Below are 16,022 nucleotides of genomic sequence, written 5' to 3' on the forward strand. Positions count from 1 at the left end.
TGCCCGTGCCCCAACGAGGAGAGACAGACCTGAGCACCACACTCCTTGCGTGGGGCACTCCCATCGGGGGAACTCAGAATGCGTCTGTTCATCTGGCAACCTTTCCACCGGGGAATATGGCAGGGAGGACAGGCCCGCTGAAAGATAAGTACTTTTCTGGCTTTCAAACACTGCTGCTAGGGCCTAGAGAAATGCTGCTATTTGGCTACTGCTTTTAATTTTTATAATTCTTCCTTTTTCTTTTTTTTTTGTAGAGAGGCTTAAAATGGCAAAACATGATGGCTGGCTCTTGAATAGGGATTCCACATTGACAGCCAACAGATGTGTTTTGTTTGGTCTGCTCACACATTTAAACATATTAAAAACGTTTGAGACAACATTTAAAAATTGGGAAATTCAACCTAAAAATCTGGATGTTTGTATTTCCCATAAAAAATTGGAAACTGTGGTGATATGAGGCCTGTGTTCCCTCCCTCAAGGCAAACATGTGGCTGCTGAGAAGCAGCCACGTCCTTTAAAAGGGAGCCTGTTCTCGTTTGCCGCAGTCCCCGGCATTCCCGGTGGTGTCACCAAGCTGAACGCCATGCTTCATACACCCAGCCCCTTCTCTAACTTATATCGCTTTCCTACACCCTGTTGGTATGTGAGTTTGTGACCCGTGGACTGATCAGAGCTATTACAGAAATTGTGGGAGGCTAAGCCGGCTGCCCTAGAGCCTCTGATTTCCCAAAGAAAGTGCTTGCTGGGGACTTCTCTGATGGTTCAGTGGCTAAGACTCTGTGTTCCAGTATAGTGGGCCTGGGTTCAATCCCTGGTCAGGGAACTAGATCCCACATGCCACAACTAAGACCTGGCATGGTCACATAAATAAATAAACAAATAAATATTTTTAAAAAAATCCATGGTGGCACCAGAAAAAAAAAGAAAAGAGCTTGCAGTTTTTGAATTGCAAAACATCTTTGAGACTCCTTGGGCTTACATGTTTTTAAATAAAGTCAGTGAAGAATAATAGAAGTAGAACTTTTTTTCCCCTAGGAGAGATGAGGGATATTTGGGAGAAAAGGAATAAACAGAACTGGGTATAAATATGACCCCCCTGACTTTTTCTAAGAATACCTTTGAGAGGCAGGTGAGGCTGTGGGGCATTCACTAGTCCCTGCCCTCGTGTTCCTGGAACAGCCGGCTTTTATGTGTCTGTGTGCATGTGTGTCTCTGTTTGTGTGGTGTGGTTTCTGACTGCATGTGTGGCGTATATGTGTGATGTGTGGCGGTGTGTGGGCCCCCACAACACAGTGCTTGTCTCTCAGCATTTCTACAACTGGAATCCGTGGCTCCTGTGTGGGGTCCAAGGGACTCTGACGTGCACACCTCCCTCTTTTAGACGCTGGCCAGAGCAAGTGTCGCCTGGAGCGGGCTCAGGCCCTGGAGCAAGCCAAGAAGCCCCAGGAGGCGGTGTTTGTCCCGGAGTGCACCGAGGATGGCTCCTTCACCCAGGTAGGCCTTGGCTACTCTCTCAGGCCCCGGTTCCTGGGGGCCTGGGAGCAGGAGGGCCCCGAGAGCCTTGCTTCCTGGAAACAGACGAGGGCTCTGTGACACCCCCAGTGCTGCCTCTGGGACCTGTGTCCCCCTCCCGGGCCCCCCTGCCACTGGGTGCCCGCCGCCGGCAGTGGGTCCTGAAAGGCTTGTGTGAGTTCGAGCCAGGAAACTAGCATTGCTCTGTCCCTGTCCTCCCGCTGCCCGTCTTCATTTTCCTCTTCTGTCAAACGTAGGCTGGTTATTTTTTCTTACCCTCATGGGTTTCCATGGGCAGCCTCTGTATTCCCTTCACTGTTCATTGCTACCCCTTCTGCACACCTCTTTATCCTGCCCCAAGCTTCCGCTGAAGCCACGCTCCTTTGGCGTGTGAAGTGTCTGTGGTTAGTGGAGCGTGTGCATGTGTGTGTGGTGGACGTGTGTTGCGTGGTGTATGTGTGCCTGTGGGTGGGTGTTTGTGTGTGTTGTGTGGTTCTTGTGTGCATGTGTGTCTCTGTGTGTGTTGTATGGTTTCTGTGTATGTGCGTGTGGAGGCTGTCTTTGTGTGTGTGTGTGTGTGGCGTATGTGTGTGCTGTGTGGGACATGGTATCTATGTGCACATGTGCATGTGTGGTGTCTGCGCTAGCATGCGTGTGCACTCGTGTATGCATGCACTCAGATTCTGAAATCTCCTTTCAGGCAGTCTTCCCTCTGATCCTGTGTGATCTTCTGGTTGGAGGTTGGGTAAAAGCAATGCCGGCTGTGTTGAAGTTGGCACAGCCGGGTGGTAGAGCTTTCAGGCTGGAGGTGGGGACAGTCTAGCGGGCGGGGACAGCTGGATGAAAGTGGGGAGCGTCACTGGACAAGGCGGGGTCGGCCCCTTGCTTGGGACAGGCGTGACTCCCACTGGAAGGTAGTGTCATTTGGGGACCTCTGCCACGTGAGGGCTGGAGGCGGGGGCCTTAGGAGTTTCAGTTTCCTTGTAATCGCCCCAGAATTTTTGAGGGGGTGGGGACGGAGGGAAAGGGTGAGTCTGGCCTTTGGTCCGCTGGGTTTCAGGTTTCATCTGGGGGCTGGGCCCAGGGGACTGCTGATTTCAGGCTGAGTGCTGGTGGAGGTGGTGGGGTAGGGACGGGGCCTTGTGTTTTTTAAAGTTTCAAGTGTTCAGCCAAGATTGATACCACGAAGTTAAACTGACCTTGGCTGCCCACCCTGTGAGAGGTGCTTGTATTCATCTTCCCACTTAAGTCTCACCACGAGCCTGCCAGGTAGGTGTTGCTGTCATCATTTACAGAAGATGCAGCCACAGCGGGAGGCAGAGTGGTCCAGGAACTGGGAGCCATGCTCAAATCTCTCCAGCACCCAAGCTCCCTTGGAACCCTCCGCGCTCTGCTGTTTTCTGAGCTGGCAGCTTAAAAGGAAGCTCTCTGCGCCTGCTTCGGCGACACATGCACTAAAATCAGAATGATACAGAGAAGATTAGCACAGCCCCTGCGTGCAAAGCATTCCGTGTTTTATCTTGATTTTACCCCCTCTCAAAATTCTCCCAGAAATGTAGCTCTTTACTATGTAGCTATCATAATAAATAAAATAAACACGTGGTGCAAAATTTTAGATGAATTTATAAAAATATTAAAGTTCATATCTCCATAAAACAAATGTGTAGTAAGTTTCCATTCTTAGAGTTTAGTCAAGTTCTCTCCTTTAATTTGAATATTGTACTGGTTTGTTTCTTTTCAATAGAAACAAAAATGCCTGTTGAAAAAAAAGTAAAGGAGGCTCTGAGGTGTGGACTAGAGAAAGGCCGTCTAGTGCTGTGGCTAGCGCAACGCTCCTAGAGCCAGACAGCCTGGGCGTGAAGCCACCCACCCCCTCATGCACATCATTTAATTTCTCTAGGTCATAATTTCCTTAAGTGAAAAATAGAGATTATTATCTCTATTATTATTTTATATAGTAATTATCATTATTATGGGCTTCCTTGGTGGCTCAGTGGTAAAGAATCCACCTGCAATGTAGGAGACGTGGGTTTGATCCCTGGGTCAGGAAGATCCCTTGGAGAAGGAAATGGCAACCCACTCCAGTATTCTTGCCTGGCAAGTCCCATGAACAAAGGAGCCTGGTGGGATACAGTCCATCAGGTCACAAAGAGTCAGACATGGCTTAGCAACTAAACAACAACAAATTATTATATTATACATGTTATATGTTACTGTTATTATTACTATTGACTATTACTGTAGCTTACCTCATAAGGTAGTGATGAGGATTAAATGAGTCAACACACGTAAAATGCTTGGAACACATAAATACTGTATAAATATCTGCCATTGTCAACATTAGCCCCATCTCTACTCTGGTTCTGTTACTCAGATCTTCTCAGGATGTTACAGACGATGTCACCCAAGAAAAAGAAAATCTTCTGTTGAACCTTTCCTCCATGGATTCTTTATCATTTATTCTAGTGAAAAGAATCCACGTGATCTTTGTGCTGAAAATTCACATCTGCAGGAGAATATCAAACCTCTTGCAGCTGCATTTGGGGCTGAGACAGGGGTCAAGGTAATAGGGAGGAGGCAGAATCCTTTTTTCCCCTTTCTAGGCTTCTGTAATCCTGAGTGTGTTGCTTATGAGAACGGTTGACCCCTGCCCTCTCGGTTCTGAAGTGTTTGCTGCCAGCTTTTGTTTGAGGGAGGCCAGGCTGGACCAGGTGGTGTTTGCCGGGGAGGGGAACTTCCAGATTAGCCTGGGCAGAATTGCTAAGTGCGGGGGCCCCTGAAGTTCAGCAGAGGTTGGATCGACAGTCAAGAGCCCCCTCGTTTGTTTGACACGCTAAGCGCTGCCATGTGTCTGCGGGCTGGAGGCAGGCTCACCCCGGTGGGCAACCAGGCAGCCAGACAGCCGGTCCGACCCCGTCACAGTGATTGAAATGGATGTGCTTTTTCCCTTGATCAAAGACGCTGCAATAACTTCACAAAATGAGGCTGTCTCTTTGAGTGTGCTTCAATTGCATTGACAGGCTGCCAAAAGGCTATGAGAAAAAAAAATGCTTTTCTGCCTCCCCCAACCTCCACTATCACTGACTTGGACTTTTTTTGTTTTTGTTTTCCTTAAGACCAAAACCCAGAGACCAGGTACATTATTTCGACCTTGCTTAGACTATTGACATGCATGCATCCTGGTGTTAATAATATACTTTAGTCCTGTGAATTATTATTCAGTAATATGCTCTTGAAATATATGGAGGGGACCCTCATGGGACTGGTTTTGTCTGGCATGGGACACAGCTTGGGACCACATGACTAGGTTGGCTTTAATGGGGTTCATATGGGATACAGTGGTCTCTGTTCTCTAATTTGTTTTCCCTTGACCGCTTCTCTTGCTACCCTGCACCCCAACTCAAACAGCAAAGTGGTAAACATTAGAACATTAGGTTTTTAAAAAACCTTGATATCTAGACCACATCTCAGATCATTAAATCAAATTCTGGGTGAGGGACCCATACATTATTATTATTTCAAGCTCTCCAGAGAGATACCAGTGTTTGGTCCAGGTTGTGAATGACCTGCTCTTATAAGCTCTTCATCACTCTTGTTCTTGGTTGCATCACTGGACTATGGAGTTAAGGCTTTTTGATGACCTGCTGTGTAAGGATGAGAGCTACTGATTTTGTCCTTTGCTGTGGTCCTGTCTGCTTTCTCTTCTGGGTATCAGGAATGTTAACTCCTAACATCTGTTCTCCAAGTCCTCTGCCAAGCTGTTGTCTACTGCCCAATATGATGAACTGAAATCACAGCCATAGAGGAATGGTATTGGATCACCACCACTAGGATGTTGGCTTGTCAAGCTTGTGCATCACTGAATAATTATAATGGCAACTCTTTATTGAGTGCTGTTTGCTGCCAGGCATTGATTTTTACACTCATTAATCTTTACTAGAACCTTTTGCGGTAGTTATTAATAGCCTTATTTATGCCAGAAAACTGAGTTTCAGAGGGGTTAAATAATAAGTTCAAGGTCACTAAGGATTTGTACCCAGGTCTACCTAATTTCAAGGCCTGTGCTCTTAACCTTTTTATGACACAGAAGTGTCCTTGATGTATATGTAATTAATTTTCATCGCCATTGTTATTCCAGAAGTCCCCTCTCTGATGCTGTTGGCCAATCAGTCAAGCAGACATTAAAAAAAAAAAAAAAATCCCTTTGCTTATGGAAATTTTCAGATATACAGAAAAGTTGCTGGAGTTCTCTGGTGGTCTAATGGTTAAGATTCCAGACTTCAACTGCAGGGGGCGTGGGTTTGATCCCTCATCAGGGGACTAAGATTCTGCAAGCTACACATATGCCTCTCACCTGCCTCTGTAAAAATATGTGTGTGTGTATATATAGGACTTCCCAGGTGGCTCAGACGGTAAAGTATATATATATAAAGTATATATATATATATATAAAGTATATATATATATGTGTGTGTATATATATAAAGTACATATATATGTATAAAGTACATATATATATATATGTGTGTATATATATATACACAGAAGTAGAAATATTAGTATAATGAACCCCATGTACCCATCACCCAGTTTCAACAATGATTAACATCTGGCTGATTCTGTTTCATCTTTACCCTATTTTCATCTCCTACGCCAAACTGGATTGCTTCAAAGCAGATCCCAGACACAATAGTTTTTCATCTCAGACCTTTGGAGCTCTGCTGTGTTCTGGGTTATGAGCTGGTTGCTGTAGGGCATTCAAGAAATGCCATGGCCTGTGCTTTCAAGGAACTTACATGCAGAAAAGATATGAAAACATACCATGAAGTAGCTAGAATATAAGACCCTACATGTACAACTGGGTATATTTCAAATGCCCAGTTATAAGTCAGTAATTTGGAATTCTGAGTGATTTTATTATTGAAAAAATATGCAAAATTAAAAATTTCTGAACATAAAAATACCTTAAAGCAAAAGGCAAATGGTGTATATTAGCCTTATTGACAAAAGGCTAGTATTAGATTAAAAAAACTCTGAAGAACCAGGAAGAAAAAGATCTTAGTAGAAAAGTGGGCAAGAGATATCAATAAGCAGATTACACAATAATAACAAATAACCAATAAGTGACTATAAATGATATTTTCCTTAGTAATTAAAGAAATATAAATACAGATAATGATGTGGCATTTTGCTTACCAAATTGTTAAAACTTGGAAAAGAGTAATATTCAGGCCTGGGTGAAGGGAAAGGATTACGCCCCACATCATACTTGAAAAAGTAAATTGGCACTGACATTTTATGAGAGAATTTTGCAATATGGGTCAGAAGTCCTTAATTGTGTCCAAATCTTGAGCTTGACATTTCACTTCTAGGAATTTATTCTAAAGAAATAATTAAAAATATATGCAAATATTTAGCCACAAGGATTTCCATCTAAGTTCTGCTTATAGTTGCAAAAATTAGGAAACAATCTAATCTAAATATCCAAAATAGAGAAGTGCTTAAACAAATTATGACATCGCCATACTGTGCAGCTAGTAGAATGATATGTTATAGACGCTTATTTCACACAGTATGTGTGTGTATGTGTATGTATTAATATGCATCACCATTGTTATTCCAGAAGTCCTCTCTCTGATGCTGTTGGCCGATCAATCAAGCAAACATTAAAAAAAAAATCCCTTTGCTTATGGAAATTTTCAGATATACAGAAAAGTTGCTGGAGTTCTCTGGTGGTCTAGTGGTTAAGACTCCAGACTTCAACTGCAGGGGGCGTGGGTTTGATCCCTCATCAGGGGACTAAGATTCTGCAAGCTACAGGACACGTGCCTCCCACACTAACATATATATATGAGACAATCAAATAGTCAAAAGAAAAAATATTTTCTTCTAAATTGAAAAGCTGCACACACTTTGTAAAAAAAAAAAAAATTCTGAGAGTGCAGAAGGACATAGATATAAAGGTAAAGTCAGTGAGTTCATCTCTTGGAAGTAGCAACAGTTAAGTCTATAGCCCACTAGTTTTTCTTCCTTTGTGTACTTATCATTTTTTAGGGTAAAAATAATGTCATATATCACTTTCTAATTCTTTCTTATCATTCTAAAAAATTACTTATTTATTTTAGGCTGGGTTAGGTCTTTGCTGCCGCGCAGGCCTTTCTCTAGTTGTGGCAAGCGGGGCAGCTCTCTAGTTGCAGTGTGCGGGCTTCTTAGTGCGGTGGCTTTTCTTGCTGTGGAGCAGGGGCTCTATGGCACGTGGGCTTTAGTACTGCCACACATGGGCTCAGTAGTTGTGCTTCTTGGGCTCTAGAGCTCGGGATCAGTAGTTGTGGCACGTGGGCATAGTTGCTCTGTGGCATGTGAGATTTTCTTGGACCAGGGATCCAACGTGTGTCTCTTGCATTGGCAGGCAGATTCTTTACCACTGAGCCTCCAGGGAAGCCCTCTAATGCTTTCGTATACTAATTATACTGTGATTTACTTATTTCCAGGTTTATTGCATGTTACCCTATGTCATTTTAAAAATGGCCGTAGGTCCCACTGTGTGAAGGTACCATGAATTCTGGAAATCTGGGGATTAAATTTCTGAAAGTTGAATATTGGGTCAAAAGGACATGCCCTTTCAAAGACATTTGATGCATACTCCCGAACTGCCTTCTAGTGTTGAGCAACGATGTAGTTGATTTAGTGGTTGTTACCAAATACATTCCCAAGCCATTTAATTTATTTTATGTAGATAGATTGTAGTTCCAATAATTCTGTAGAGTGTAAAACACCATTTGTAACATTACTGCTACATGAAAAAAATGTATTGTGTGTCCCACTTTAAGCCCCATGTTCCAGGAACAGTCTTTCTTTATATAGCTCTGTCTGGCACCCACCCTTTCCCCCTTTTTCTTCATTCCAATCACTGCTCCCCACACCAACACACACATATATGTTTTTTTATTTTCTAAGTTTGGTTATTTCCTCTTTTTTTGTCATCCGGGTTTGGGGAGCTATAATTTCTTCTTGATAATGCTTTGTTCAGAAGCTGGAAGTGCAAAGAGAAAGTTCTGTGGCTTTTTGGCATAGGTGGTGGGCTCCCCTTGTCAGCATTTCTGTAGCTCTTACAGTTTTCTAAAATCTGGGGACTGCGGCTTCTTTCCTAAGTGCTTGGGCTTGAGCTGTGAAGCAGGTCTTGAGGTCCCTTTGCAGTGCCTCCTCTCCCTGCCCCCACAGTACAAAATTGCATGTCCTGCGATCAACCCCTCCCCCACCCCCATCTCGGCTGAGTTATATGACTAGCTTGTCTTGGAAACACCTGTGTTTACCTTCTTGGTCTCCGTTTTCCAGATTCTCAGCAAGTACTAAAGGTATGGATGTTTTGCATCAATTGTGAGCCTTTGTGGACCAACTGTTGAGCCTCTGATAAAACACTGGCAGGCTGGAGCACTGAGTATCATCATGGGGGAAGGATTTGTCCTGTCCTTGATGAGTCCAAGGGCTACATTGTTTTGTGTTATTGTGAAACTATCTTACCGAAAGCAATAGTGTGGGTGTCTCCTCAGTGCAGAGGGTTCTGTAGATAAAATACTAAGAGTCTGGCTGCATCCATAGCTGGAATCTTCTGAGCTTCTCTAGCCATATCAAGTTCCTTTGGATGCCCCAAACACAGCCAATTCTGTGTGTTTCAGTGGATGGTGCCAACTTTTTTTTTTTTTAAAAAGCAGTCACACTGTTAAATATTTAAGTCCATCCTTTATGTACAGATGGCAGAGTGGTCAAGAGACTCACTGTTGAGTCAGTTGTTGCTTTTCTTTGTCCTTTTCTGTTGTGTTCAATAAACATATTATTATTGTTACAGTTTGAACATCTACTGTGCCCAGAGCATCTTACTACTTGTTCTACATGTGTTTTTCTTTGAATTGCTTTTGTTCCAAACAACCAGATGCTGCATATGGTAATTTATACAAAAATGCTCACAACATAGCGCATAACTGCTGTTCAGCAAATGTTAGTTTTCTTCCCGTTTGGGCTTGGTTTGCTCAACTGTATAATGGGGGAGCTAGTTGAGCTCCTCCAGAGGTCGTCCTGTGGGCCAACCACATGGTTTTGTTATTTAAAATAGCAGCTCTAATAAGGTAGAATTCACATGCCATAAAATGTATCCCTTTAAGTGTATGATTCAGTGGTTTTTAGTATGTTTACAAAGTTGTGCAACCGTTACCACTATCTAATGCCAGAATATTTTCATCACCCAAGAACACATCCTTGTACCCACTGGAGGTCATATGAAAGTAAATGTTTAATTCTGTAAATCATGGCAGGGACAGGACCTGATGCCTCCACATGCAGGAAGGACTTGTCTAGTAAGTGACTCATCTCAACTCTCACAAATGGTAAGAGCCACCACTGTCATCTTTTCAGTGAGAGAACTGGTACCCCCTGGGCTCCCACAAGTGCAGAGGAGGGCAAGATGAGGGTGGGTGGAGCTCCAACGCTGTATCCGTTGTGTTGGGTGGTGACCTGCCTACTCCAACCACTGCTCCGTCCTCCTATCCAGTGGCTACCTGGACCCCGAGCCTCCTTTCCCAGATTGGCTGGCATCATTTGCTTTGGAGCAAATTGTAGGCTCTGGGTGTTCCCAACTGGGTATCTGACCTCCCTGCAGTCTCTGGTGAGGCTGCCCCTAAGTCTGTGGTGGAAGTGAAAGGAGCAAGCTCTGGGCAGTATCCACAGCTGCTCTTCTGCAAAGGGGTGTACTTGGAAGGAAGGGATGGATGAGGCCTGCTTCTCTGGCCTTCCTGCTGCTCATGGAAAAGGGGAGGCTCAGTGATGGAGGCTTCCATCACTCTCTCTGCTGTTCTTTTCTTTTTCAGATGATAGCAGTAACAACCTGTATAGCACTTACTTTGTGCCAAGGTGTTTTCTAAGTACCTGACACACATTAACTTATTCAGCCCTCACTATGACCTATGAGTAGATACTATTATATTCTTAATTTATAGATAAGGAAGCTGAGCCTTAGAAAAGCTGAATAGCTGGCCAGGAGTCACACAGCTTGCAAGTGACAGAATCAGGATTCAAACCCCAGCAGCCTGCTGCCAGGGTTCTTGGTCCTAACCACTGCACCATACTGCCTCTTAAAGGGCATGGCCTTCTTCTACAGTGGTGTTGCCGGACTGGAGCATATCCAGGGGGATAACTCAGGTGAGCAGGTTGGGGAAATCATGTCACATGAGGAATAGTCAAAGGAGCCAGAGGTTGGTTTGGAGATGAGAAGAACCAATGGGTGGATGAGAAAGAGACCACCAAAGGGATGCGTGAGGGCCATCTTCACACTTGGTCTGTGGATGCCAATTGCTTTTTCTTGAGTAGTCCCACAGAACCAACCCAGAAGCACTGAGTGAAATATTTAATGACTTAGATTCTGACTCAAACTCAGGAAGGACTTTTTACAAGAGGAGCAATCCACAGATGGAATATTTTACTCAAAGAGGACTTCCCATCCCAGGAAGAGGGCAGACAGGACTGAGGGGGCATCCAGGTGGGGTGCTGTGGGGAAGGAGGGTGCTTCTGCACTGGGAAGGGGATTAAACTGATGACCTCTTGGGGTCTCCTCCACACCTACTATGATTTTATGAGAATAATGTTCAGTCTGGTGGGTAGGCACACAGTTGACCCACAGGAAACTCTTGTTCAGGAGCCTTCCAGGCAGACCCATTAATACACACACTCAAGGCTATTGCTACTCTGCTGTGGGTGCATATGACAGCCAGGAGGTGACCCTGCAGGGTCGTGACACGTGACCCCGTGCCATAGTATAATGCTGCCTCTGAAGGGCGGGGGAGGTCAAGTCAACTTTTTAAAGTCAACTAAACTCTTCTGCAAAATGAACAGGATCAGATTTTTTTTTTCCCCTGTCAAAGTCTGGAAAGTGAAAGGAACATGGGAGGGAGATATGAAGGCAGAAAAGTTTAATTAAAGTGAAGTCAGATATAGGAGGGCTTCCCAGGTGGCGCTAGTGGTAAAGAACCGCCTGCCAATGCTGGAGACAGAAGAGAGGCAAATTTGATCCCTGGGTTGGAAAGATCGCCTGGAGGCAGTCGTGGCAACCCACTCTAGTATTCTTACCTTGAGAATCCCATGGACGAAGAAGCCTGGCGGGCTCTTTGCAGAGTCAGACACAACTAAGTGACTTAGCACGCACGCATGCACAGATACGGCAAGCAAGAAAGAGCCCCTACTCCTGTAGACCACCCTTGTCCCACCACTGGCCAGATCACCACAGCTCTGATGAACAAAGCTTCTACACAAAGGGACTTTTTTTTATTGGATATTTTAAAAACATAAAAAGTATTTGATATCTCCCCGCCCCCCCGAAATGGAAATAGAAGTGAACAAATGAGAGGTGCTGTGTTTGCTGTTTACAAAACCTGGGTCAGTCTAGGCACCAAACCAGAGGGAAGAAGTCAAGAAAGTAAAGTTCTTTGTGTCCTTGTAACCCTAACACTAAGATTTTAAAAATATCTTTATGTGTATGTGGGGAGATGTTCTTTACACTTTTTGAAAACTAAAAAAAAAAAAAAAAGTTTTTCATCATGTATTTGGAAAAGCAGTCCTAGCCCTGGCAAAATTAGGTGTCAATTTGTAAATTTTGACCTTACTTTTAAGTAGCAGAAGTTCAACTTGGGGTACAGTTGTAGAATCACAGAAGTTTTGGATCAAAAGGGACCTTAGAGATAATCTGGTTCATATTTTCCTTTCTCTCCCTGTCTCACCACATCCAGGGCTCAGGTTCTACTTATAATCTCTCACCAAGCCATCATCTATCTTCTGCTTGATTGCCACCAAAGATAGGAAACTTATCACCACCAATGGTAACATAATGCACTTGGGGCAAGTTTAGTTGGAAAGTTCTTTTCTGTGTTGACTTGAGAGTTGTAATTTCAAATAGATGACCCCCATTCTATCTAAAGGACTTACTGAATCCACAGAAATCTCATTTTCCACAAAAATTGGAAGACAAACTCCACTATGTCCTTGTGAAGTCCTCTCTTACAGCCAAGAAATATTTCTTTTTGCCCTGGCAAAGATATTTAGTTCTAGCACTCACTCCCATATCATAGAGACTTATGTCTCTCTTTCCTCCTGGCTTTTTGCCTCTGATTTCAGTTTGCCAAGCACCCCCACCCCGCCACCAACCCTGCCCTTATAGAATGTCCTTCCCCAAACAGGATACGGTATTTCAGGTGTGGTCAGAAAGAGCTTAGGGAAGAATGGTATTCTCTCTTATCCGTAACTCACTGCTGCTTGACTAATATCACGTTGGCAGGCATGTTACACCATCAGCTCATAAAAAACATAGTCAACAAGTCAACCCCCACATTTAGAAGAATTTGAAATTGAGGGGTTACCTTCCTTCCTTGCCTCTCCTCCATTAAATTTGGGAAGACCAGGTAAATACTCTAAAAGGAAAATCCCTCATTCCCCAGCAGACAGTCCTCCCTAGACTTGGCATAGAGCAGGAGACAGTGTCTACAGCCAGCAAGAATAGCAGTGCTTTGAAGCTACAAAGACATCCTTTCTGTAAAAGGGAAGGGGAAAAGGACAAAATCTGCTTGTGCTGAGTGCATTATCTACATCCAACACTGTTTTAGATGCTTTATGCATCTCATCTCATTTTGTCTTCTCAATAACCTTCAAGGTATGCACTGTTACTCTTGTTTCATAAATAGGCTTGGAGAAGTTAAGTGACTTTGTGAAAGTCACACAGAGATGGTATTTAAACCCAGGTCATTTTGACTCCAAAGCCATGTTTTTCCTTCTGCATCCTGTTGCTTCTCATCCAAACCTGACTAAAGATGAGGGGGACATTTGTGGGAAAACCTCTTCCAAACTGAGGGAAAAATAGCTCACACTAGCCAGACCAAAAGGATTACACCATCTCTCCTGTCTATTCCCGCTCTTCTCACTGCAATCAAACTTTATTCCATGTGTGAAATCACCCAGAAGATTTAATACCACAATCGCTAGATTCCTGAGTTAAAAGACCACATGTCATCAAAACAACTGGAACAGAAAAACTTTGGAAAGAAGTATTGTCCCAAGGCCCCTTGCTCCCAAATTCCCAGCTAGAAAAGTACTTGTTTCTTGAGTACTTCATGATAAATGCTGGAAAGGATGAAGTGATGAAGTGTCGTTTAAAACAGTGGTGCTTGGAGTGTGGTCCCTGGACCAGCAGCAGCAGCATCACCTGGGGACTTGTTAGAAATGCATATTCTCCAGCTGACCCCATACCTAATGAGTCCAGAAACTCTGTGAGCAGGGCCTAGCAATTTGTTTTCATAAGCCCTCCCCATGAATCTTACTGTGCAATAAGCAATGTTCTCTTGCAGCTTCTGATGGAGAGAGGTTCTAGGGGGATAAGTGGCAACCTCAGATGGCCTGGAGACTCAGTCATTCAGCTAGGATGCATGGCACCGGTGGAAAACATAATTTCTTACAGGAGGTCCTATAGGGAATGCAGAAGAAACGAAAATGTGCCTGCTGAAAATACTGCGCTGAAACTAAGTTGTTGGGTAGATCTACAGCAAGATGCTTAACTTTGTGCATTAGTTTAATCCAAAAAACCTACTAACTGCTTTGGAACAACTGGCAGATTAAAGAAAAAAATATGTTTCATAATCCCACTGCCAAGGAGAATTAGAGAAATATCCACATGCCTTCTGCTTTTAGTTTAACTTTTTCCCACTGGGAAATGTTCCTGTACATGATAGTAGTCATTTCATTACAAGTTTGGTAGTTGCTACTAAGAATGCTGAATCAAGCCTGTCTTTCTGCATATGGTTCACATTTTTCTATTTTACAAAAGGAGCACAAAGAAAAGGGATGTGGGAGGGATGTAGCCACTGGGTTGAAGGTGCCTTGGAGGGGACCCCAGTTGTCAGTGAAGGTCTGAGGCAATTCAAGATGGATTTCTTAATAAATAGAACATGAGAAAGCATTACAGAAAAGGAGGTGGGGATTTGCCAGAGGGAAATTGTTTCAAGAAGAGTGAACTAAATGAAAGCCTGATACCTGGATAGTAAGAAATATGGTAAAAATACGGGAAAAAATGTGGGAAAAACAGAAATATAGTAAGGCCCTGCACTTCATTATATTGCCTTCTTTTTTTTTTTTTTTTAAGCATGTTTCAGAGAACACTAGTACTACCAAGGAATGCTCCCGAACTGAATTTGGGTTCATTCTCCCTCACCTATGCACAGCAAAGCCAATTAACTGACCAAGTTAAGGTGAAGGAACGTATAGCATTTATCGCAGGGCACCAAGCAAAGAGAACAGGCAGCTCATTCTCAAAAGACCTGAATTCCCTCATGACTTTCAGGGGAGGGTTTTTAAAAGCAACATTTGGAGTGAAGGTTGCGGCTTGTGGACTTTGTTCTGATTGGTTGGTGGCGAGGTAATAGGGTGATGTTTCTGGAATCTTAATCATCAATGTCTGGTTCCATCCAGTCTAGGGTCTATATGCTGTGGTCAGCATGTAGTCATCATCATTCGTCTATCTGTGTGGGAGGTCTTAGTTTCTGCAAAACAACTCAAAGATATGCATCAGATTATTATGTAGATTCCTTGAGGAGGAACTGGGGCTCTGTTTTTTTAAATTTATTTATTTTTAATTGGAGGATAGTTGCTTTATAGTATTGTGTTGGTTTCTACCAAACATCAGCATGAATCAGCCACAGGTTTACCTATGTCCTCTCACACCTGAACATTGCTCCCACCTCTCTCCCCATCTCACCTCTCTAGGTTGTTGCTGAGCTGAAGCTGGGGTTCTGTTTAATTGCAGAACTACTGTTTAAGCTATCATTATTTTCTTGCTTGACTGTTCTTCCTTTGTTTCTGCATTCTCTCACTTCCCTAGTTAGTAACTGCTTGAGTCTGCTCTTTGGAACTCAGGGAAGGCCTAGGAGACTAAAGCCTTTTTCTACAAACAAGGAATGGGCTTTGATACCTGAGAGGGCCACACAGGGTCTTGTTCAGTTTCAACTCCCCCTTTTCTTCAATATTTCTCTACCCCCTGAGGGGAATACAAGCAGGACCAGAAAGGGGATAAAGTTTTGGATAGAGAGATTAATCATAAACTGAGCAGGGGAACTCAGTTTTAGGGGGACTTGGGTTCACTCACTCTAAGTTAAGGGAAGTTCCCACAGTTAAAGAAGTTTAGGAATTGCTGCACATGGTATCTTCCTCTTAGAGTTGAATTGTGAACTGATTTAAGGCTCTGAGAAGTCCTGCCATCAACAAATCTTTTAATTTTATCTGACTCAATATTTCCAAAGTTATTTGGCTAGAGAACCCCTTCATCCCCAATAATTCCTGATCACACCCCAAAGGGCACCAGCTGTACCCATCACTGTAGCAAAGTGACAGATAGAAAGATGGAGGAACAGCAGCTTCATGTTCCAGGAGAAGGGAAGAAAGGAGGCACACTTAGGGAGACTGTTCTCCCGGGAAGCTGGTTGGAA

At 43.6% G+C, this 16,022-nt stretch overlaps 1 protein-coding gene and 1 pseudogene across 4 annotated transcripts in view; both read left to right on the top strand.

Moving 5' to 3' along the window:
* Window positions 1-16,022, top strand: part of SMOC1 (SPARC related modular calcium binding 1) — a 141,352-nt gene that overhangs the window by 63,697 nt on the left and 61,633 nt on the right. For all 4 annotated transcript variants that reach the window (XM_043472404.1, XM_043472405.1, XM_043472406.1 and 1 more), the window contains exon 3: window positions 1,382-1,494. In XM_043472404.1, coding sequence (XP_043328339.1) covers window positions 1,382-1,494 — 113 coding nt within the window. The remainder of the gene's footprint in view (window positions 1-1,381; window positions 1,495-16,022) is intronic.
* LOC122444434 lies at window positions 2,943-3,040 on the top strand (annotated as a pseudogene).

This window comes from Cervus canadensis, chromosome 6 (assembly GCF_019320065.1).
Source record: "Cervus canadensis isolate Bull #8, Minnesota chromosome 6, ASM1932006v1, whole genome shotgun sequence".
NCBI lineage: Eukaryota > Metazoa > Chordata > Mammalia > Artiodactyla > Cervidae > Cervus > Cervus canadensis.